Source organism: Strix aluco, chromosome 2, assembly GCF_031877795.1.
Source record: "Strix aluco isolate bStrAlu1 chromosome 2, bStrAlu1.hap1, whole genome shotgun sequence".
Lineage (NCBI taxonomy): Eukaryota > Metazoa > Chordata > Aves > Strigiformes > Strigidae > Strix > Strix aluco.
Genome location: NC_133932.1, coordinates 36,406,509 through 36,430,894, shown reverse-complemented (window position 1 = coordinate 36,430,894; position 24,386 = coordinate 36,406,509). Strand labels below are relative to the sequence as shown.

Here is a 24,386-nt window from a genome sequence, read left to right as displayed (position 1 = left end):
GAAATGGATTAGGTCAATTTGTCATAAACCATTTATATCAAAATAAACATGCCCCATGGAGCTAATAAGCTTTGCATTTTAAATTATTTCTTGCTTAAATTCTAACATTGTGTTTCAAAGCCTTCAGGTTAATATGGGGCTGTACATTATATTATTTTGCCTCATAATCAATCCTATTTTCATTTATCAATATAAATGCAATGTAAATTTTCATTTTATCATTTAATGCAATGTAAAAAATAGCAAGTAACTAAGTACAGTGCTCTTAATGTCTATAATCCATGTTACTTAAACCAACTTGATTTAAACCTTACAATCTTTTGTTTGGTTTCAGGATTTTATTTAAAAGCCTCTCAAAACACGAAAGGATTTCCTCTTAGTTTCCAGTTGTATTGACTCATTCTTCTTGGTAAGATAGTTATAAATAATTTTCTTTAGAGCTTTGAAGTATTTCTTTGTTCGGTCAGATGTTTGTCCATACGTTTCTGACGTTCTTTTTTTATCTCTTGATTTTTTAAATTTTTATTTTGTGTTTCTCAAGGCTGACCACTGTTCCTTATTAGGCTGAACTGATTTCTTCATCTTCCTCAGAGTCGGCGTCATCATTGTAGAAGTGAATTGTAGCTTGCACTGGAAAACTTGCCAGAACCTTCTCTCCGATGTTATTAAGAAACTTTTGGGATTTGGACTTGGGCAAATAAAGTCTAATAAGAAAACATATTTTTAGAGAAAAAGTAAAACTATGTGACTCCTTCCCAGCTAAGCTAGCTTAAATATTAAAACCTATTTTTATCTTTCTTTGGAAAGAGAAAAGTCCTAGGGTTCCTTGTCTTTTAAAATAAAAGTTGCTAACTGAAAGGTAGTGTTGATTTTAAGTTACCTCAGTTGCTCTGGGCATATTGTGTATTGGATTTATACCCTGATAAAGTGTTTCCAGGGCAATGATGTGTGCTTGAGATGGTTTGGTTTGGTTTGGTTTTTAGCACAGTTCAGAATGGAAGCGTCCCATGAAACTGGGGGAAGTTTGAAGAATGTTCTGGGATTTAAGATTAAGACACCAGGTGAAGATTGGGGTGGGTTGCCTGTTGCACAGAGGTTGAGTTTAGTGGATTTTGTGTCTCAAGGTGGAGGAGGAGGTGTACACTGAGAGAGATTTATTTCAAAATTCACATTGTTTTCTATTGAAAACATAAATGTCTTAATTTACATTTCAAGTTTTCACCGGCTTTCCCACTAAAGCAAAACTTATGTGGTCTGTATACATACGTGGTTTTGTGTGCATATGTACGTACTTCTCTTCCTCTTCGTTCCACTTTGGCCACTTTTCCATTAAATTTGACAGTGATAAGTCACACAAGCTTTTACAGCTTTTATAAAAACAAGTGCTTGTAAAGAAGGGGGATATCCCATTAATTTTCTTTCTCTAAACAGAAGTCCTAATCAGGAGTTTCTACATCGTTAAGCCTTAAAGAATCCAAATGTTGGTGAAAACCCTTATAAATCCCCCAAGCACAGGGAAAGCTTTACCTGGAGTTAAACTTTTATTCAAGAGCAGATTTAAGCAACCTCAAGACAAGGTAACAAGTCACATTCCATTAGCAGCTGTTCACATTAATTATTTGGGCCTTGTGGGCTTGTTATCATATTAATAAATGTAACTATAAATTAGATGAGGCAAAAGAACATTGTTTCTTTTAAGATTACTTTTTTCTTATTTTCGTTATTAGCATATTGTTTCAGGTTGTGTTCAGCCTGGTCATCTTTCTTTGTGGAGGAATAAAAATCTATGGAATCTGGTGAGTAGTTAAAGTGCATTACTGAAAAGAGATACTCCAGAGACAAACTGATACTTTTTCTGAGAAGGAATATGTCTTGTCTTGGAAGGTGTCACTTTTCCTGTATCAAGTGATAGGATTTAACTCACCTCACTGGATGTTGAAACCCCAGAGCTCCTTTTGATCTAAAATTTATTAGTTGACCATCCAGTTCTGACTGTAAAGAGACATTTATTATTTAGAATAGGTTAAAAATGAAGATTTCACCTTTTTTTTTTTTTTACAGGCAACTGTAAAATTCTACAGTAATTTTGCTTTGTTTGCTGTGCTGCATGTTGTTTTGCTCTAAGTGTACTTCAGAGAAAATATGTGCCCACAGTCTGCCAATAGTTGCACATTTATCAAAGCATTTGAACTTCTACATTTTATAAGCCGTAAAGTCATGAAGTTGTACATTTTGCTTAAGTTCTTATGGAATATCTATAGCGACTGGTGAGCTAATAAAACCACCATATGGAAGTGCAGTAATTGGAAGAAGAAAGGATTTTCAATCAGTTTAAAGGATTGAAAGCTTAAGGTTTTATAAAATACCTCTTTAACTACACTAACCAGTAGTTTGGAGTTGGAATGTTCAAATTGGTAAGTTTATTTGCAATCAGAGATCACACAAGCACGTTAAGAGTCCAAACAGTAAAATCAAGAGACAACTGGCATCTCATATTTCTATGCAAACAGCAAGCATTTTTGATACAACAGAGTAGGTAGCAAAAATATATTTTAAATCTCAAATTTAGCACAGAATAAATTCCTTCAAATTAAGGTCACAATAAAAAACCTTAATTTGCAAATGTTAATGTTACTAAATCCTATTAGGACTACAAACCTGGAAGGTAACACTGAAAGCATCTCCCAAAATCACTGAGCTCTATTACTTAATCTTGTAGGCATGTATTCTCTTCCATATCTTAAGAAGACTTTTTTTTCCTCCTGTTGCTATAAACGTGATGTTGCATAAAATAGGAGGATTTAGCTTTGCTATACTAGAAATTCTTGTGAAGAGTCTAGAAACTGTCCACTCTGCCACAAACAGACAAAGATGACTTTTGCCACTTCAGAGCAATTCATCTGTCTTTCTGAGGAAGTAGGCTTCGGCATGGAGATTTTGGTGGGCCCCAAAAAGCCCTTGGGCTACAGACTGAGGCAGGGGTCCTATAGAATTCTCTCAGTGCCTTTTATGTTGGTCTATTTCTCTCATAGTCACCTGTTTGTCTTGTAGCCAAAATTATTTGTCTTCAGGCTGTCAGGGTTTTGTTGATGGCTTTTTTGTGTTTAATCAGGACTCATTTACTTTGTTTCCACAGTACCTAGTAAAATGGGCTCCTCATCTGGCTGAACATTGTAGATGTGATCATAACATATGTGTTAAATACCATATATTATTTTTCTCCTTTCATATTTACATTCAAATTAAATTAGTATTTTTTCTCTTTATTGACCTGTATTTTCTACTGTCTTCTTTTTGGAATACATATTATTTTTTAATAATTATATATGTAATAATATGTATTGATTGAACACACATTATATGCTTTTTCCTTTCAGACTATAAAACAGCATTTTCAAAAAGCAATTCTGATAAAAGCCAATTAATTGCAAAATCTAACTCAGTTTGTATACAGCAGAAAATGTTCAGTGTTATTTTGTGTTATGTTGTAGATATGGCAATGGCAACTTTAAATTACTTTTCATGGCTTTTCTTTGGGCATAAATGACGTATTAAATTTAGGTAGTAGGAAAAGTGCTACTTTTTATATAAGGAAAAGTATGTTATGTATAGGTAACTATAGGGTGTATTGTAACACAAATTCTTGGCAATAGATGTAAAATTATTAGTTTAATTTTTTTTACCAGTACTTTTATTTTTTAGTGCTTTGCTCTGCATTTTTCAGTGTCTCTGGTTAGATTCTTATATGTATATTCCTAAAGGTTTTTTTTTTAAATTACACAGAAGATATTGAAACTTTTATTTGCTTCACTCTCCAGTGTTTGGAGTGTCTACTGGCCTGTAAAGCACTGGCAGTTGTATGTATACATTGCAGAAAATAAAAGTAGCCAGCATGCAGCTAACTAGCAAAAACATTGTGCTCAATCCATCTTTGAAGGCCTTCTGCTAGAAACCTCAGTAACTTTGCTGAAGAAGATACCTCTTGCTTTCTGCAGCTGTGGGATGTAGGTATGCAGTAGCGAGCACTTCTTCCCACCTATGCACCCCACAAAGGATCCAAGCATCTTTCCTGTTAAAAAGCATATGAACTGGCCCCTAAAGCCCTCCTTCAGCCCTCGTTAGGTGCCAAGCTACAGAGACATACAGGATGCTGAAGCAGTGTGGATGGGCCATAAGGTACAGATGAGAAGCTTCTGGCAGGAAGGAGAAATGTTAAAAAAATTGAAACCCACTGTTGCAGTTATACTTGGCTTGAAACAATGCCAGGCTTTTAGCACGAATGTGGAAAACTACATGTATGGTTTGTTTTTCTCACAGAAGTGGGCAGAACCCCAAGTGTGAATTAAAACTTTTGAGCTGGTTGAATAAAATTTTCTACAAAAACCTCAATAATAAATCACAACTTCCTTTATTTCAGAAACCTTAGTTTCTTGAATTCATCACTACAAGCATGTACTCTCATGAGAGTAAGACTCCTCTCATCCTTAGCAAATTTACAGGCACCTCTGGCAAAGCTTGGAACGCTGCTGGAAGGATGTTTTTCCGCAGGCTTTCCCAAGGCGCCAGCCAGGAGGAATGTGGCACTCCCTCAGATCTGTACAGTTACAACCTCCATCATCAGCAGACAAAAAGTACAAGTTAAAAAGCTGTTGCATGTGTTAGAACATTGTAGAAATTGTGAGTCTTTAAAGACTTGCACTAAGGAGACTTGTTGTCTTAACCTGCTGAGCCTTTAGTAAAAAGTTGAAGATGTAACTGTGGATCAGATGCTGCAAATACTTATGCAGGTGCTTAAAACTAAACATGGGAGGAGCACCATTTCAATACATTTTTTAAAGTTTGCAGTGTTGGGACCTATGTTGAATGTGCTTCAATCTCTCTTTATTTTTGTTCCTTGAGCCTAACAAATCTTCCTACACGAGTAAGTAAAACCAATAATCACGGTGCCTCTCAAAGGCACTTGGCAGTAAGAATTTTCTGTTGATTTCCTAGCTGGTTTAGCTATAGCAACATCTTTCCCAAGAAACAATCAATAAAATTGTGCTCCTGAAAGTATGGCTTTTTAATTTCATCTTAAAGTCATTTTCACTCAAACTACCCCTATATACAAACTAGGCTTGGAAATTTCAAACTGAGGTTATTCTTATTTTTATAATTAAGCAAATAAAAACTGTTAAAATACAGGTTGGTTTGAGTAAGCAGTGCTTTCTGCAGCTCTTTAAAAACTGATAATGATTCTGTATCTGATACAAGATTAGAGATACTCTTAACCATTATCATGTACAGAACACTGTAATTTGAACCATATTTTCTAACACTGAAGAAATGCTTGAAAGAACAAATGAATAGATGACCAAGCCTCACTTCCAGTGTTCAAATAGTTTCAATTTCTGCACCTGTTTTCTATAAGGATTATTTTCTCCAGAATTTAGTCTCACCATTTGTTGATTCTCTGTCATTTCGCTGTCTCTTGCTGTGAGCATCCAGGGCCTCCATAAAGCAGGGCTGCTGAAAGATTAAGATAGAATAGCGCTCCCATAGTTAATTCTTTGTGGCAATATCTGTACAGTACAGCTCTTTTTGTTAGATTCTGCTGGTATCTTTTGAAATAACATTATTTTTTTCTTTTCAACGCATTTTGATTTGGTAAGCCTGATTTCTGTGGCAATATTATTCTCTCTTCTGTCTATGTTCTGATTAAACAAACTTGACATTTGCTTGCACTTTTTTAACTAAAGTGTCATTTCAGTTTAGGATTTCATGACTTAAAGTGACTACATTGAACTCCAAACGAAGATGTAATTAATACTGAAATTTTTTATTTATGCAGCACTGCTACAAAGTAAAAAGTAACTCTCCCTCTCTGACAGTATGTCTAAATGGTTATTGAGTAAGCAATTCCTGCATTAAACCAACATGGGCAACCTGATCTATCAGCTTAAGAGAGCATATGCAGTGGTGGATGCTACATCTGCCTTTTGTTTGGTCGGGGGACAAAAATTATGGATGCTCCTTTTAACAGCACTTTCCATCTCTGCTGCTGTGTAACAGATCCATACAGTTGTGGAAATGGAAAAGTGCTTTCAGATACAAAAGATAAATAAACTCAAAAATAATAATAAATTGGTTATCACCACCTTAATTTTCATTTACTTCCATTTATAAGTAAGTTCTGAAACATTTGACTGAAAAGGCTAAAACAAATAAAATACCCATTCCAAGTGAAACGTTTTCAGAAACATATTTTGCCCTTTACTTCTGAAGATGGAAATTGTTTTCCGTTGTCTATTCAATGCGGAAACTGTTCCATGCAAAGGATACTTACAGTCGGAGTTTTGAAAGGAATACTGCTGAGGTAAGTCTCCCTGCGGCTGCCTTACCTCTCTGGGTGCTCCCCTGGCTGGGGTGGGTGCTGCTGCTGCTGCCAGCTGCCCCCGGAGCGATGACAGATGCGACCCGCTGCAGCCTGGAGCTGGAGACCGGCAGCTGCACCCTCCATGGCATTTGATGGTCTAAAGCCTGTCGCAGGCTGGGCGCTTGCCTGGGCCTTTCAGCCCCTCCTTTATCTTAACTCCCAAGGAATACTTACCTAAAGCAAACATGGCCTCAGGTAAAAGGAGAGAAACGTCCTTAATGAGATTTTTTTTTTGACTCCCCCAAACAATTCAAAGATAGGGCTCTCACGTGGGCAGGCTGTCCTGGGGAGAGCACGGCTAGAGAAACAGAGGCTTTTTGTTAAGTTTAGTTAGCAAATCACATGGAAAACAATCCACGCCCTTTATCTTTCTGTCCCTGTTCTACAAAATACATATTTGTTCTATATTAAATATATGATGTAAATACTCTTTTTGCATGTCTTGGGAAAACTCATCAACATCCTGTCCTAATAAAGTGTAACAAAGACTCAAAGAGAATTTAAAATATAAAATAATTTTTTAAATGACTGAAGTCTTTCCCGTGTCCTAACTTTAAAAGAGAAAAAGATACCAAAAATCAGTGAAGACGAGAGAATTTAAAAACAGGCCTAGTGACTTCCGCAAGACTACAGGTATGTTCCTTTAATTTGATTGCTCTTTGATGGATGGAGATGAAAGCTTATGCCAAGAAAGATTACTTTGTCTATCAAAGCATGAGGGTTATGAATGCCATCGCCTTGAGGAATCTTTTCTTTCAAAGTATGCAATATATCCTTTAAGCCTACAAAGACTGACTAGAAACAGACTTCTTCCAAGCTTTCTTCCTACTGTTTTCCTTCGCAGCGTGCGTCACTCATTGCCTGTTACCTTATACAAGAACAATTATTACCTCGTGGGTGATATTATCTGATTTTCATTGTTGTGGTTCGTTGCTAAAGTTCACTTTATTTCCCAACTACTGCAGAGATGTAAGAGGATTATAAGAACCAAAAGCTGAATTCTCTTTCCACCAGTGCTGTTTACACATTGACATCAAAGGGAACAGATTCAGCTCTCAAATTTAATTGGTTTCTACTGTGAACTTTCTTCCCAGCGCAAGAAACATAATTTTGTTTCGTGAAGATGGAATGTCCATTGATTATTTAGTAAGAATTAGGTCTCTTCTAGCTGACTCAGCTGAAGAAACCATCAAAACAGTCAGTTTGAGAGGACACTGAAAATCCTCAGTGGGAGTCCAATCCCTCGGAGGTAAGGCTTGTGACTCTTTTTCAAGTTATGATCCAGCTGGAGGTAGCATGCGTCCAGCCAGCAAGAAGGAGCTGAACTCACAGGTAAAGACTGGATATACTGCCTTGGAGACATCATTTTCCCTTGAAATCATTCTGTATTTGAAAACATTGTATATATACCTTTGCATGTGGGTTTGGGGGTTTTTTGTGCTTTCGACTGATTTTGCTTAAAATTAAATGGCATTCTTCCAACAGGGAGGAGCTTAGGTCAGATTTGAAAGTCAGACTGATTTTCCAAGATTGATGCAAGTTGTATGGTTGTATTAGCTACTTGGTGCTCCTAAGACTGCTAAAAGTAATAGTGTAACACAGGTTCTGATGTTTTTGAAATAGTCTTCAGTAACAAACCTAGGATTTGATTTGTTGAGGTCCAATTCTTACATAAATTTTTTCTGTTCTTTAAAACATCCCTTCTTGCTGTAATAAATAGACACATTTTAAACTCATGGTCAAAGCCATTAAATGCTGTTCTGGGAAGCACTGACAATATGTAATAGAGCTCTTACGGTCTAAATCTACTCCCTCCCATGTTTAAATACTGTGTGATACTTGTAAGGTTGTAATTAAGTAAATAATACTGTATCTCAGAGAAGAAAATATATGTAAAGTCTCAATCACTTTAAACATTTATGTATCAAAATCAGTACAATTATTAGAATGAAGAATATGGTGAATAATATTCAAATAACAAAATATATATTAAATAGCAGCATGGGTCCTGAGAAAAAATGGCAAACTTTTTAAGTAACCCAAATTGTAATTAAATATCTTACTGAATTGCAGTCTTAAATACACATATATAATTTCATCAGCTTAGTTTTGTTTAAACCTAATTTAACTTGATAGTCGAAAGGGAAGTATGCATTACACAACTGATCTCTATGGCCCTGATCTTGCAATCAGATCCGTATGTGAGGATAATTGATTTATAACTCTGGATAGAATCTGCCAACATGGATATTACTGCAGGACTAAAGCCTAAACTACTAACATATAGCCTTCCAGAAGATGCAAAGTCACCCTCAATTAAATCTGTCAATAAAGCCCTGCAAGACCAAATTTATTACAAAATTATTGAAAATATAATTTTGTTAATGAAGCTATAATGTAATCTAATATAATTACATCTAACACTGTAGAAAAAATGTAAGTTAATATTACCTTATTGTACTAATTAATTGAAGCACACAGCTTTAACTGGTATTTTCATGCACGTCATTAGCTAAAATCAGGTTGCGGCTCTGTGGAAAATGGTTTATTCCAGTAAAATATAAGCAGCTGTAATAGTGTATGATCTCTAGCTTCTAAAAAAAACCCAGAAGGCAGAAGTTAGCTAATTTTAAGAACTATATTACTTTTTGCAATATACTTAATTTTAACGCAAGGTATTTGGTGAAGAAAACTTCCCAGAATGAGAAAACACATATTCTGTTACAGTTGCTCATCCATTTTTCCCAGAAGCCAGGAGTATTTTTCAGACTTCTGATACTACCTGAGAATAACTTTGACAGACTTGATTCTTACAAAGAGACGAGCCATAATCATTTTGTGCTAATTGGAAGAGGTTTTTTATCTTTGTGGGAAACCTGTTTTACTCAGTTTTCTCATGAAAGCACTTGAGCATTTGCAAGAATAAAGAGTGTTCGATATAAATTGGTATAGTCAAGGGAACAGGATAGCGTTACAGCATTTATAGTTTTGAATAATATCTGGTATTAAACAGCATGACATAGGCATTTGTAGCCACTTAGCCACTAGCATGCAAAGCTCCCCAAAGAGAAATTGTTGGAAAAGTTTTTAGGGAATAGAGGGAGGAGGAAATTGAGCTATTCACAAAGCACGGCAAGGCCAGTCTCATTCCTTTAAAGTCAAAAAGAGAAGCTCATCTATGCTGAGGTTATATGGTAGCACTCTGTTCTGAGCAGTCTCCTTTGGCAGCCTTCCCACATGGGCTGTTTGAAGAGCTAAGGGAGATCTACCCCCCTTGACTGAAGCCGGCCTTTCTCTCCCAGAGTGAGTGAGTGAGTGAGTGTGTGTGTGTGTGTGTGTAGAAATTAAAAATTTAGCCTATTCACTTTCTCCAGGGTTTTTCAAATTCTCTTTAAACAATTTCATGTATGTCTGTGTGTGTCCAGCATCTTACAACATCTTTCTGTAATCTTTTCTCTATGACAAAACCCCACATGTTCTGGGAAGTCTGAGGGCTAATATTACTCACTGTTTCTTTCCAAGGCTTCCTTCCACCCTCCTATAAGGAGGAACTGATTGACACAGTTATTTTAGAATACCTATTTTCGTAAATTTCCTGGTGCGCACAAGGCCTTGGCTTCACAATAATAAAGAGTGTTTCCCAATCTAAAATTCTTAACCTTTTAATCAGAGCTTGTCATGATTAAGGGTAAGCTACACTACAATAGAAACTAGAAAACCTACAGCAACTTTATGACTTCAAATTATCCTAATTGAGAATGTGCCAACATATGTCGAAACTTGTCTTAAAATGGTGACTGTTTTTGCCTGTATATTGTTCTGTTTTATGTTCCCTTGCATCATGAAGTTTTGATTCCATTTTTTCATCTACTCATAAACATTTTTCAGTTAAGGGAACCTTAGAAAGAAAAAGGATCATAATATAGTTGACTGCATTTGATGCCACTACAGGATTAACCAAAGCATGTTCCTCATCGTGCAAAGGTTACGTAAACAGTTGTGTTTTGTGGTGTGCTCTGAAGGTCAGCAATGCATGTGCTGTTGAACTATTACGGGGAAAGTGAATTCCAAAGTTGAGAGCTTTCTTTTGAGGTTGTATACTTTGCTTGTTTTCTTTCTTTTGATGTGCCTGGGTAAGTATTTTGACTTCCTGCATAAGATAAAGTCACACAAAGAAACAGTGTATAATGCCAAGTTAGGACCACTGGAGACTTTGTTCCTCTCTCTGTAGAATATGTACAGGGTATAGCAGCAGCACAAGGCTGGTATTTCTTAAGCTTGAGATGGAGAAGGAGAATTATTTAAATCACTTGACCCTCCAACTGAGACTGTCATCTGTTTCTGCCATGCACTGTGGAAATCAAATAAAATTATGTCAGGGATTCCTACCATTTTGGATAAGCTTCTGCTGTGGGTGCAGATTTAAAGAAGTAAAAATGTCTGTCATGGTACTGGTGGTGTTTTTTTCATATTGATGCCTGCTTCAAAATGTGCAGGGCCAATTTTTTCCTTGTTTATCTACAGTGTCAGCGCGTTGTTGCTGGAGATCCATTTAGGAAATTCTTTTAGAATAACTATTTTCGTAAATTTCCAAACAAATACGAGGCCTTGAGTTCAGATTAATAAAAAAGAATGTGGCTTCATGCCCTATTCAGGAAACAATTGTCACGTATCAGTCGGCTGCAACTTTAATGTTGCTGTCGGCTTCTTTCTTCTAGCCTTCTTGCATTTTTCCTCTTGCCTATTTTTTTCCTTCTCTTTTCACTCACTCACTAATTATCTGCTGGGATCAGACTGATATACGTGTTCTTCTCACAGAGCTCAATGTTGTGACTTCCATATAAAAATGTAAAAATTTATTTAATTTATTTAATAACTTTCATGCACAGATGTACCAGAGGAATACAGAATACCTTGTATGAATTCTCTGTAGTGGGCAAGTTGTGTTTGCAGCACACAGGGCACATGTAAACCCTACAGTTTTATTCCCCGATGGGCTGTTCTTCATTCCAGGTTCAATGACCAGCCCTGCCGAGCCCTGTCTTCCATCTTTCTTGTTCAGTGAATTCAAGGACTCTGCTGAAATCAAATGCATCCATTTGTGCCTGCTTTGCCCTCTGGTGGCTACGCTGGAACAGGTAACGGACCTGGAGGCTGGTGACTTCATCTGGTTCTGTGGTGGAGGGGATACTGCTCCTCTAGGATACCACGGACCCTGAAATAAGGTCAGGTGGCAGTGGGGAGCCATTTCTGAACAAGATGAGATTCTTCCCTGTTGCTGCACAGACACAAGCAAGGAATACTTTGGCTCTCACTGCTTTGCCTACTGGTTATATACTTTTCTGTGGCCCATAGCGGCAACGTCAAATGCAGCTGACGGGAGAGCAAACTGGTTTCTGTAGTGGAAGCGTGAGTGCAGTCCCTGCACTGCAGCCGCACCACGGCCGGCCCTGTGACACCCCTGACCACGACACCGGTCTATGCCATTCACCCAAACCCTTGTCCCTCAGGGCAGCGTTGGCTTTGCAGAGCGGAAGCTGCGGGATTCCCTGAGGAGCCGGGTCGTGGCGCCCGGGGCAGGCGGACACAGGCCACTCCTCCTCACTGCCCCTTACGCCGGAGCCTGGGGACAATGGACATGGCGCAACGCGACAACTCCCCAGGCTGGCCCATTTCAATGATTCTTTTCTTGACACGTTGTTTCAAAGCACAATTTTATATTTTGGGGGGGGGGGCGCACGGCGCTCCTTCGCGCCAGCGGGCACCGCCGCTTCCGCCGCGTGCGCCAAACGCCCGGCCCGGGGCGCGCGGGCGGGGCGCGAGGCCCCCGCAACGCTCCCTGCCGGCGTTGGGAAGGGGCGGGCGCCGAGCACGCGAGGCCGCCGACCAATCAGAGCCGCGGCCGGCCGGCTCGTCCAACCGGCTCGCCCCTTTCTCTTTGGCGCAGGCGGGGCGGGGCGGGGTTTCCACACTCCCCCCGCACCGGCGGCCGCGCGGCCGTTGCGGACCGTTGGGAGGCGGAGCCGTTGGCGGGGAGGGGCGTGGCCGTTGGCGGGGAGGGGCGTGGTGGGGCGTGGCGGGGCGCGCGCGCCATGCTGATCACGCTCTGCTACCTCTACCTGTGGGCGCGCTGGGGGCCTCGCTCGGCCGCGCTCATCCGCCGCACCGTGCGCCGCCTCCACCGCTCCCGCTGCTCCTTCACCTTCTGCCGCTGCGCCGGGCCCCCGGCGGCCCCGGCTCGGCCGCCGCGCAGGCAGGTGCCGCCCGAGGAGCGGGTGTGCCTCAGGATAGGGAACAAAGTCTTTTTCACGGATGAGGCGCAGGTACCGGCCCGAGCCCGCTGGGGGGGGCCTGAAGCCTGGGAGGCGCTTCGGCCGGCGGTGCCCGGGGCCGCTCGGGGCGGGGAAGCGGCCTCCTGTGTCACCGTGGCAACGGCGAACCGCCTTCCCCGCCGGCCGCCGGCGGAGCGGCGCGGCCGCCCCCTCCCCCGCGGCGCCCGGGCGCGCCTCCCGCGGCGGGAGGGGCGGGGAGGGGGGCGGGGGCTGCCGGAGGCTGAGGTGGCCGAGCCCGGAGGGAGAGGGGAGCAGCGGTTGCAGGGCTTGGGGCTGTGCTTTCTCTTTCGGCGTGTGACGGCGAGCGGGGGCTTGTGACTGCAGAAATAACTCTTTGTAGCTTCCCCGTCTGTCACAGCCCCACTTGCGAAGGGTGAGGTAAGACCTGGGTAATCGCCTCGGTAGAACATCTTAGTACAGTTGTAGTTACTTCACTACGATGCCTTGTTGGCTTAGGGAGTGGGCTGAGGAGTGGTTTTTACTATACGCGCGTAAAGTGCAGCTTTCTAAGTACAGCTATGGCAATAGGAGAACTTGGTAGTATTTCCACATTAGTAACATACTTTTAGCACGTACAGGGCTTTAGTCTAAGAATATGTGCGGTATTTGTGCATTTGATAATTGTATCTGAGATTTAAAAATCTGTAATGGAGTCTGAATTGAACTTTTGGTTACGGAGAGCTGCATGCACCCGATACAAAATGTTCTTTCAAGTGAGGAAAATAACATGAAAAACACGATCTGTGAAAAATCACTTCTTTGCAAATGGGCAGTGAGAGAGCGGGGGGAGGGTGAGGCTGTGGTAGCCCATGACAGTGGAAAAATACTGTGTCTGAACAAGTTTCATTTGCTATTTTATGAAGTAAAACTGAAAGTAAGCTTGCTTCTGACCTTCAGGTTTAGAAGTAGAACTCCTCTGGCACTCCCCCCAAATAATCTGAATTATTTAAATCAGTGTTGGATTTGGCTAAACTTGTCACTAAATACTAGGATTTGTGTGGATAAGAATCTTCTTGATCTCTCCTTTTTGCTGATGGTTATATGTGTGTTTGTGGAAATTATTTCTGTTGCTACAGAATTTACTTAAATGGGCATTACTGAAATGTATTTATGAAACATGTCGCTGGCTAGGTCCTGCAAGAAGCAGAGAAGCTTTTCATAAATTCTGTGGGTAAAGAGGATGTTTTCAGTGCAGTGAAAATAAGGTCACAAATAGTAACGGGGTTTGTTCAAAAAGTCTTTTTGCTATCGAATGAGCAAATTATTTAGTACTTAAAAGCAATGGTGACAATCTCAGAATCTCTCACGGGAAAGTTAAATATTTAATTCACATTTTGATAAAGCTCTTAAAAACAAAATCAAATAATTGTCCATGTGGTTAAAGGAGTTCTGCCTGGATTATTGTTTTGTAAATCATATTTCAACTAACTTGTGCTGCTGTTTGCTCCACTTCTGCTCATTTCTGAAATAACTTCTCCTCGGTCTCTGCACAGTAAGCACATTTTTTTCTGTCTGCAGTGTTATTCATGCAGACTGACTTTATAAGCTTGTCAGTTTATTTGTGTTTATTGGGAGTTGGAAAGCCCTCTGGGGAACTGTAGTTTGTCTTGAAGTTTGGCATAAAGTCAACGCTGTTATTCAAAATATATTTGTCTCTTAAAAATATGTATAGAAAGTTACTAGTTGCATTTGACTCTGAGAATCCCTGTGGAAGACACCTGTCAAGCTGCACCTCGATACTGTAGGCAGCTCTGACCTGGATGCATTAAAGATAGAGGCAGCATCGCTGTGGAGCTCTCCGCATGTCTGTGAACACTGCGGGGGGTAGTGGTGGTGGAGAAGGTTAACTAGCATGTTTTTTTGGCTTCTAGGAGGCTAGCTGAGCTATTTTGCTTTTTGAGTAGTTATAACTGCCTCTGGACTGTGATTAATAACTTCCTCAAGATAAGATACCAGCAAGTCATAAATGGTAACCTGTGAAGTTTTTTGTTTGATCTCTAATCAAGTTGGATGCTTAAGATAATATAAAGCTTCATGAGTTCAGTTCACTTTCCCCTGGAAGGTAGCAATGTTTACTCTTGCAGCTTCTGTGCTCAGTAAAGCTGACTGGATTGGCAGTTTGTCACCATTGACTTAATATTGCGCGGTTTCGTTTTAGTTGTGGAGTAATGTACACATTCAGTGTGCTATAGGGAAATTCTCTTTGTATCCACAAAAAATTACTGAAGGTGTGCAAAGCGTGTGTCTCTAGTATAGTAGTAGCAAAATACCTGTTTCTAATGTTTTCCACTTTTAAAATAAGGCAGAAGAGTAAAGTTCAGTGCAATACCTACATAAAAGTTGATGTATTATGGTGTGGGATCAGGTTATGTATTGAGAAGCTTTGAGGTTCTTAGAACTGTTCTTTGGTCTACTGATTCCAGCTATTGAGCTTTATTTGCTCATTTGTGAGGACAAGAGAGGGAACCATTTTTATAATTTAATGAAGGAAATGTTTGTACAATGGTCTGCTAAGTGGATAGACTACCTTATGGACAAATTTTTTCTGAATGAGTTATTTCTTTAAACTTAGACTTACATACTGAATGAGTAGTTTTGGTGCAAATGCATGAGGACTTCATATATTTTAAACAAAGAAGTACCCTCTCCTTTTACTTCAAATATTTTTAAAAGATTTTTCAAATCACTTTTTAAATTTGTCCCAAGGTTGTACGTGTCCACAAAATGCAACTGTCTTTATATAACTGGCTTTACAAAGGAAGTCCTGAAACTTTGTAAATTAGGTGTAAAAATTAGACCTGTGTAGTATATAGTTCTTGAGTCACTTGTGGCTCACAAATTGGTTGGTCTTTTGACAGATGAGCATAGAGACAGTGTATGTGACTTAGCAGTGGGGCTGTATGTTTCCTGCAGGGTTGTTACCCAACTAGAATGAATGCCGCCTGGACTACTGTCCAGTTAGAGGGACTGTAGTGACTGACCAAGGCAGGTTGTGTGTTGTGACTGCTTTCTCAGTCCCTGCCAAGCAGCAGACAGTGCCCTTCAGCCACCAGAACTGAGGTAGCAGGGCCATGGCTTTGTGTAGTCAGGTGAGAAGAGAGAAAGAAGGAGGAGGCAGGGTGAACTGCAGCGTGAACGGGAGAGGAGGATCAGGTTGAATGAGGGATGTTGCCGGTGGCAAGTTGCCCACAACAGTTACTGTGCCAATGACACAGTGGTCTTGTGCCCACTCGCTTTTGTGCTCTTCCTGTAGAGCTGAAAGCTGAAATCTGAACTGGCTTAAAAGCTTGGGTTGTCACTTTTAGTTTTACTTTTGATGTGTTCCTGCTTCATTGTTCAGACCTTTACCCACCTTTTTTTTTTTTTTTTCCTCATGGAGAGTGTGAAATGGTAAAGACCCTTCATGTAAGGCTGGAGGGTCAGATTTTAATTTAGAATGGTCATAATTTGAAAATGAATTGTTAAATCAGATGCTTGCTATACAGACTTATTTTTCTTTCTTGTTTTTTTCAGTTCCTTGATGACTTAAACAGATGGAGTCTACTTCTCATTTCTCCTTTTATTTGTCCTGATAAGTTACTTGAAGCAGGGCATATAGCTTTTGTGACAGAAAGCATTTCAGCTCAGACAGATAACTTGCAGGAAGTACCTGGCTCTTCGAAAGACGTAAGTAGTTCTCTTTGTTTCTTACATAGAAAGTAGTACAGATGGGTCATTTGGTGGGTATAAACCTAAAAGACTTGAAGGAAAAAAAAATAAATGGCAGGTAGATTTTTGTATGTTTATAATGTTATTGGGGAAAAAACAGGTAATCTCTTCATTAAAATAAATCACTGTTAATTAGTTCTGTATTACTGAGATTTTTTTTTTTTTAGTAGCACACTCCTCTGGTTGTGGATGGGAACTGCAGAATTCCCTCATGACTTTGGGTAAAGCATGTATGATTAGATATGCTGAATAGGGAAAAAAATGCTTGAAAGCTGTCATACTAAGGCAGATCAGAAGTCCATTTACCTCAGTATCCTGTCTCTGACATTAGCCGAAACAAATGCCTCAGTAAGAATATACAAAACAAGTATATGTTATGATTTCTGAAGAGCTCTTCAAGCCTTCAACCAAGTGGTTGTGAAAAGTTGTAATTGAAATAGAGGTCTGTCTTGGAAGCTTCCTTTCATTGTGATTTGTAAGTACAGTATTATATGTTTGGATTATTTTGTCAGTCTGCAGAAGTAAGACCAAAATCAAGCTGTTTATCTCTTTGCTTTTCTATAAAACACAGTGGGGGAGTGGCACTACTTCTTGGTGGAATTTTATAAATTGTGTTTGCCTTTTAATGTGTAATACTTACAAAATGTTTTTGAGGCATCCAAAGATACAAATTAAACTACTACTGAAATCCTTATGGCAAGCATACTAACAAAATGCTCATGTCCTAGGCACTTAGTAATCTAAAAAGTGCCTTTGCCACATATTGAAAGTGTGAAGATGTGGATTTAGCAGGTGATGTTCTAAAGCTTGAATTAGTGAATATATCTCTAAACAGTTTATGCATAAAAATAGTATCCAGACCCTAGTAAAACTTACCATGAACTTGAGATAATGTCTCTCACTCCCCTAAATTTTGGTTTTGTAACTTTTTCCTCACATAAGGAATGCTTTCTGCCTATGCATCTCAGCTTGGATGCAGGTCTGAAGGGGAGAAAGGTTGTAACCCAAAGCAAGAGGTGAACTTACCTTGCAGGGAGGAAAAGTCTTTCACGTGGTACAGGTTATCGTAGTTCCTTCCTAAGGGAGTCAGTTACTGTGTGTGCTGTATGCTCTCCTTAGTGAAGGGGACAGAATGGACCTCATTGCCTGCTGGAAAGAGGAGAAATGGAAAGACATGCATGCTAGGTTATCTCTGGGTAGGCAGTAATAAAACATCTGGCCTGGTCGCTGGGTTACCATAAAATTGACAGAGCCCTCTCATTAACCAGTCTATGCCAGGAGCTGGAGGCTGTCCATAAGGTGTCTTCCTGAATAGCCCCTGCTTAGCACTCTAAAGGGCCATCTGCATCCTTGCTTTCTGGCATCAGGTTTCAAGCTCCTTCTTGGAGTTAAAAGGAAACCTGTCACATACACCAGTGCTTGTGACTTGTCTGTTTCCCTGGGTGAGGAACATATATTTTTCCAGGCCGCTTGTTCTAGGAGGTGATCCAGGAGTCCTCTGCTGGAGTGAACGTTGAGAGCAGAGTGGTTGGTAAATAGACTTATCTAACTTGACTGCAGGAACAGAAGGACAGATTGGGAATGGGCACAATTCCAGATTTGTGCCTGCAATCAAATTTTTAGTACCTTTACCCTCCATGGAGGCCTCTCAATTCTAGAACAGAGTATGGTTTTGGAGCATGTTAGTCTTTGTCCTCCAGAGGAGGGGTGTCCAGGTGAAGTGCTACATCAGGCAAAATCATTATCTCCATGAAGCTCAGAGTGTGAGGACTGAAGGCACTGGAAGCTTGTTCAGAGCTCTGAGACCTTTTCTGCTGAAGTCTTCTGACCCTGCTTCCACTGGCCTTGTGTCTCCTTGGAGCACACAAGAAGTAGCCACATTAGCTGGTTTGTAAATATTTTTATTGCCTTTGATGTAAGACTCTGGAATCCATCCAGGTGGGCCCTGGTTCTGGGAGGTAAACAAGGTAGGATATCTGCTGTGCTCTCTACATTGTCTCAGAGCACACCTGGGGAGTGCTGGGCCAACTAGAAGGTTAATGGAGATTTTTTTTTTTTTCTTTAACTTTCTAGCAGAGAGATCCACAAAACCATCGGCATTGAAGCTCTGGCTTGTTGTTCTGTTGGAGTTTATTGTTCAGTGGAGTTTTTTAATCTTACTGGTTTTGTTTGCATTTTCTTTAGAATGGAAAATGGTTGCATTACTTATGTAGACATTAGTAATTAATTAGACTTACGAAGCTGAAAAGCAATAGTCCTGGCAAAAGACCAAAACTAAAGAGGAAAAGGACTATTGCTTTATTTTATTGTTCTTCTGTGTACATGTCACTTCTAGCAAAGTGCTCTTAATTCTGCTACCTCTGGCACCCAGCTGTCAACATAGAGTGGGACTGTAAGAACAGATTGCTCCTGTGACCTATAAGGATTTCTAGAGAGAAAAGCCATTCTTTGTAGGGCTGTCAGTGATCTGTGACTGGTTTCTGTTGAAACTGAGGTGAACTCACAAAGCAGTAGTATAAATAATTTCTCATCTCTTGCTAAGAGCTGGCCTTTCTTTCTATATACTGACAGAATTTTGATGATTTCTAGTTGTAGCAACAAATCTTGGCCCACTGAAAATATTCTCTGAGGATTTTTGTTCTGTTGTGAAGCAAATGGATTGTTGCGTGAGCAGGTCATAGGTCTTGGCAACAGCTTTACTTTGTGAGGTTCTTTTGTGTATTCACTTCATTAGTATTAGACAGCAATAACTACTTTTTGCTTGTTAACATGTCTAATGTTTCACTTGGTGCCATGAAAAAAAGCTCAAGAGCATCAATACATCTTCCTCACAGTTTCCGGGTGACATGTGGGTGCTACCTACTTGTGCCTGTTCTCTGGGTAAGGAAGGATATCTAAATACGGTGTGAGTCTCTTACACTCCACCACAGAGAGTAGCCCAGAGTCATATGCTGAGAAAAATAGAGAAGGAAGCTAGTAACTGGACACTTCCATTCCTGCTGTGGATGTTTTATTAATAGAGTAAACACAGTTGGGAATACCTTCCACCAGAAAAATGATGGTGTTGTCCAGGTCATCACTCAAGGCAATTAGTTGGGGCAATTCTGGTTGACTTGGTCACAGACTACCCAGTGACAGTGAAGTAGGACTGATGCTCCAACTACAGTGATTCAAATCTATTGGGGTCTGGTATGGCTGTCTTCCAGAAGGAGATTTTGTTCTCCTTCAGAACTGGTCAATACTAGTGTGCCCAGAAATATATCCTGTGACTTCGGAGCTGGTATTTCTTTGTGGTACTGTCACGGAAATGACCTTTCAGAAGGTCCTGGAGGTAGAAACTCGCTGTGTTGCTTTAACTAGTGAGTGGTTGTTATGTCCAGGAGTTCAGGACCTCAGTGATGCATCTGTTGTGAATTCGAGGGCTGCCTCTCTGGCTGTGTGTTCTGGTGTGACTGATTCAAAGCTGTTACTTGTTCTTTTGTTACGGAGTTGGAGTTTAACCCGTATGTTAAAGCATGTAGCTGACCTTGTGGTAAACACCAACACACCATCCACTTGCTGCTATCTTTTTCTCTTTTTGAAACTGAGTTTGTTCACTAATGGTTAGTGTAGGTGATGTATCAGAAGATACCCAGCCAGTTTTCTTGTTAGGTATCCAAAGGCCACCAATATGAACATGGAATGGATGGTCTCATGTGGGTTGCACTAATCAGAGACTGTTTTTGAGAGTGACTTTGAAAGGAGACGTGACCATTACAGTTGTATGAAATCTGAATGTCTTTTTTCTTCTTGTTCCCTTGGGAGATACTGTAAATTCAAAAGCTGGAAATAGATTCTTTTGGATATTATGTAAACCACTTAACTGCAGTAGGTAAAAAGCCAAATTTAGTTGATAATCTAGTAAAGTTATGAACAAGTAAAATATCCAAGAGCTAACCCTCATTTTGTGTGTTCAAAAGAAGTGGTTTTTTTCTTACTGTGTTTAATCAGTGTGATACATCTTGTGTGTGGTGATAAAAGGGTGAACTTCATCAAAGTGCTTTGGTGATGACAGTGTCAAAGTGCTGGAGTTGCTATGTGGGAATTGCACTTTGTCTCCCAGTATTTGGATCATATTAAATGGCAAAGACTAATTTTTTTAGGTTGTGAAAACAGGTGGTGCTTCATGTCTCTTAAAAATGCCTTGACAGGAGAACAGTTGGTTTGTGTATCCTATAAAGAATAAAAGCTGTGGTATCATTCACACAATTTTTATTGAAATTGGGTGCCTTACTCAGTTTCTGCTTTCAGAATTGACTCTTAAATCACTGTGTTTGTCAATTGTCTGAATATTGTTTTGTTAGGTACTGTTGGCTTACAAACGTAAGGTTTAAAAGGGATCCTTTTCAGTTATGAGTCAGCAGACAGGTTTGTAGTCTTCATTAACATGACTGCCTTTTTGAAGGAAACCAAAACTCTGTTAACTTTTCCTCCACTTGTGGCTTTAATAGTTAAGCTTGAAACTGAAACTTGTTCTCCAAGACCATACAGCTGTGTAGGCTGGGTTTAACAAACCTTGAAGAAAACAAACCCAAGTGTGTCACTTTCATAATGTTGTGGTTTTTTTTTTTTCTGGAGAATGGAATTTTTTATGTAGATAAGCAGTTTGAATCTTCCATGTTTAGTTAATGCTTCTAATAGTCAGGATGTACTTTTATTAAACCCTAGTAGTTTACTTTTGCTCTTTTTATCAGCATACTTCTTAGAATTTGTGCTGAAAGCCATGCCTTGGAAATAAAGACAGAATTTTACTTACAGAATGTGATAATACTCTCCTGCCATTTTGTATGTTACTTGAAGCTTTTATAGCATGGATCTTTGGGAAGGATGTGTTTGTACTCCCAATTTGCTTTTAACACTCGGTGTGGATGTTGCTTTGCTTACTTCTCTCAGGAATGAATCTTGTAGCAGGTATTGCTTGCTAACAGGACCCTTCCTCGGTAGATTCTTTGGTTGTATTCAGTCTCATACATTGACCTTTGTAGTCATGAAGGGTGCACTTTTGTGTGAAAGGAACTGTCAACTGAAAGCTTTCTCTCATTGAGATGTGTTGTCTCACAATACGATTAAATGTAGTAGTTGATTTAAACACATCAGGCATCAAAGAAACAAGTCTTAAAAGTGATTCTACCAATTTAGTATTCTATAATCCTAGTAGATACACTTTAAAAAAAAAAAAAAAAAACCAACCAAACAACAAACTACTTTCTTTAACATTACTTCCAGTTCTTCTGGGTTTGCCAGTTGTGCCATTTTGGTTTATTAATGTCTGTCTTTTGGCTCTGCCTATTGCGTTGCTTTTTAATAGCAGAATCCTTTGGGAAGGAAGGGTTATTTTTATTTGCAGTTCGTCTTGCAGACTCAATACTGTTGATATTTTGATCTGTAACCTTTTCAAACTGAAAACATGCGTATGCTTTATTCTAGATTGTGAAGTGGTCAGACTATTGTTCACCATTGGCCTATAAACCTGGTGAACCTTATAAATTAATTGCTGAAGCAAGTGTAGATAATTTCAGTAACCTTGGAATAGCATTCATGGAAGACAGACTTCAAATGGATAATGGAATGGTGCCACACAAGATTGTTTGTAAGTATCTTCATATATTGTTTGTAATTGTAATAGTAAGCATGTTTGTTTCATGGTTATTTTAGGACTGTGCAGATAGTCTTCATACCTACATTAAGAAACATGCTTTTACTTTGGCAAAATGTTTTCTTTCTGTTGTCATTTTAGGCAGTTCATTCCTTTGTAGCACTACCGTCTTTTATACTGAATACTGTCAAATACAGAGATCCTGGAAAAGTTAGACCACTTTCTGAGTGAGCTTCTCTAATTACAGAATGTCTTACAAATCCAACAACAGAAGTAACAGAAAAATGGTTCAAAAGATTTTCAGAATAAAACCACCTCTTTAATGCCTCATAAGCTACTGCCAATAATTAACTTCAGTATGATGAGATCTCAAAGTATGCAAGATAGTGTTTAACCTTTTGCAAATGCATGAATGTATATCACAAAGGTTAGAAAATATTGTTTCTATAAGTCTTGTCTGTTAGATTAACTACTCTAGCTGAAAAAAAAATACAGAAGGTTTTAAGCAAATATTCTGTCTTTTCAGATTTGAAGTAAAAGTATATTGAAAGCTAAACATAGGTTGAGAACACTTGCTGTAACTTGAGCATCTTAATCCTTTAGATCACTGAGAGAAAAGCTCACAGATGCAGGGAGAAGGATAACCAGGGGAAGGAGTGTGGTGTCATTGTTAATTGAATTTTGAATTTTTGGTGAATGGTTTATTTTTTTTAGTAGGTGATTTTAATGATAGCAAAACTATGAGCCGTTGAGTCCTCATTAGTCTAATAGTTTCAGCTAAGGCAGGGAGGGAGTTCATGACAAATTCCACAGAGAGGAGAAGGAAGTAGTTGTGGTTGCACTTGTAACACCATTCTTAATGGAATTGTTGTCTGGGCTGTGGGAGGTCCAAGCTCCACCTCTCTTTGCTGCATGAAATTTGAACTTCTTGTTTCCATCACTATTCTAAAAGTGCCATAATATGCAGTCTGTAGGGAATTGTAGTGTAGTGGACTTCGGTGGGTAGGGCCACGCTGCTTTTGTTTGTTTGTTTGTTTGTTTGGCAACAGTCTCATTTCTGCCTGCCTAGTTGTGTCTTCTTCGCTGTGTTGATAAAACTGTGGGTCACCTAGAATAATAAAAAAATACTTGGGCTACAAAAAAATCTGCGCTCCCCACCCCAAAGAAAAATTTTTTTTTTTTTTTAATGTTTGGTTGTGGGGGTTTTTTTGTTTGCTTGGTTGATTGGGTTTTTTTATGTAGATCATAGTGCATTTGCAGAAGTCAGGGAATGACAAAATAGAGAACAGCTAGCTAGGGTGCAAGAGGGTAGGAATATGCTCACAAATGTATCTGATGCAAAACTCTGTCTCTTGGTGCTGTTCTGCAAAAATATTCATGCAAGGAGGGGATGGAAACTGAGAGAGTGCCCCCGTCATTTACTTTTCAGAATGTTTTCTGACTCATTTTGCTTCAGGTACTGTGTGCATGCTAGAACTGCTCCATGAGAACAGCTGATGGAGGCTGTTGATGGAATAGCATATAGGCTGGTAGCTGTGAAATTCTCCTGGAATGTGAAAAAATCTTGTTTCAGATTTCTACTCCAAACTAGGCAAAGGGGATATAGTTGCAAGGGAGTGCAAGTGTTGTTAAGCAAAGAAAGGGATTGAACTTGGATCTGGTGTTTTGCGTGCCAGTTCACTATTTTGTTAATCGAGTTTCTCGCTGAATGTCTTTGAGAAATCAGAAACAAAAACATAGTAAGTTTATTTGGCCTTACGGGAGTGAAGAGGGATTCAGTAAAATTTTGCAAACTTTGATTTGAAGTATTTTCATGGCTCAGGAGCTGAAAAAAAATTATGTTATGAAGAGTATTTTTCTCTCTTCTTTCACATTTAGTTTTGCTCTGCAAGTTTCATGCTGACAATAATAATCTTTGCCCTTCTTTTTTCATTTGTATGTGCCAGAAATTTTTTATCTTTTGCATTTCCATCCTTTTCGGGGGGAGAAAGGGGAAGATTTAACAATTGTTCCTATTTCCTAGTTTTCCCTCGGATTTTTAGCTCCCAAGTCTGGCTATGGGTTGGTATGTCTCTCTGCAGACTGAAAGCAGTTTGAATTTTTTACTCCCTTTTATTTGGGCTAAACTTTTATCTGCAGCAATGCAAGAGACATGGTTCAATGTCTCCATCTTACCTAATATCATCACTTTTTATTAGCTTATTTCAAAATAGCAGGAAGTAGTTTTCCACCCTGCCCTCCTTAAAAGACCAGTATTCTTCCAAAGGTATTTCCCTTGCTTCATTTTGTTCCTTGC

At 39.5% G+C, this 24,386-nt stretch overlaps 2 protein-coding genes across 5 annotated transcripts in view; one reads left to right on the top strand and one right to left on the bottom strand.

The window, feature by feature from the left end:
* Positions 1-387: 387 nt before the first annotated feature.
* On the bottom strand, positions 388-6,958 carry RIPPLY3 (ripply transcriptional repressor 3). Its single transcript, XM_074814341.1, has 4 exons — positions 6,381-6,958; positions 5,439-5,508; positions 1,925-1,992; positions 388-704 (listed from the first exon to the last, which is right to left on the bottom strand). Exons 1-4 carry the CDS (start codon positions 6,497-6,499, stop codon positions 560-562), a joined length of 402 nt encoding a protein of 133 aa, XP_074670442.1. The 5' UTR covers positions 6,500-6,958; the 3' UTR covers positions 388-559.
* A 5,549-nt stretch (positions 6,959-12,507) lies between these two features.
* HLCS (holocarboxylase synthetase) overlaps positions 12,508-24,386 on the top strand; it is a 126,255-nt gene continuing 114,376 nt past the window's right edge. Inside the window, exons 1-3 of one of the 4 annotated variants that reach the window (XM_074814334.1) lie at positions 12,508-12,738; positions 16,261-16,413; positions 21,922-22,084. In XM_074814334.1, the coding sequence (XP_074670435.1) occupies positions 12,508-12,738; positions 16,261-16,413; positions 21,922-22,084 (547 nt within the window). Of the gene's footprint in view, positions 12,739-12,988; positions 13,126-16,260; positions 16,414-21,921; positions 22,085-24,386 lie in introns of those variants that run through there. The other 3 variants (XM_074814335.1, XM_074814336.1, XM_074814337.1) reach the window with 3 other exon arrangements.

Coding starts and splice junctions, on each gene's coding strand:
- RIPPLY3 (XM_074814341.1), bottom strand. CDS start 6,499: ATGGAGGGTGCAGCTGCCGGTCTCCAGCTCCAGGCTGCAGCGGGTCGC. Junction 5,509..6,380: donor CCAGGGGAGCACCCAGAGAG/GTAAGGCAGCCG, acceptor TTAATCTTTCAG/CAGCCCTGCTTTATGGAGGC. Junction 1,993..5,438: donor TGACAGAGAATCAACAAATG/GTGAGACTAAAT, acceptor GTCTCTTTACAG/TCAGAACTGGATGGTCAACT.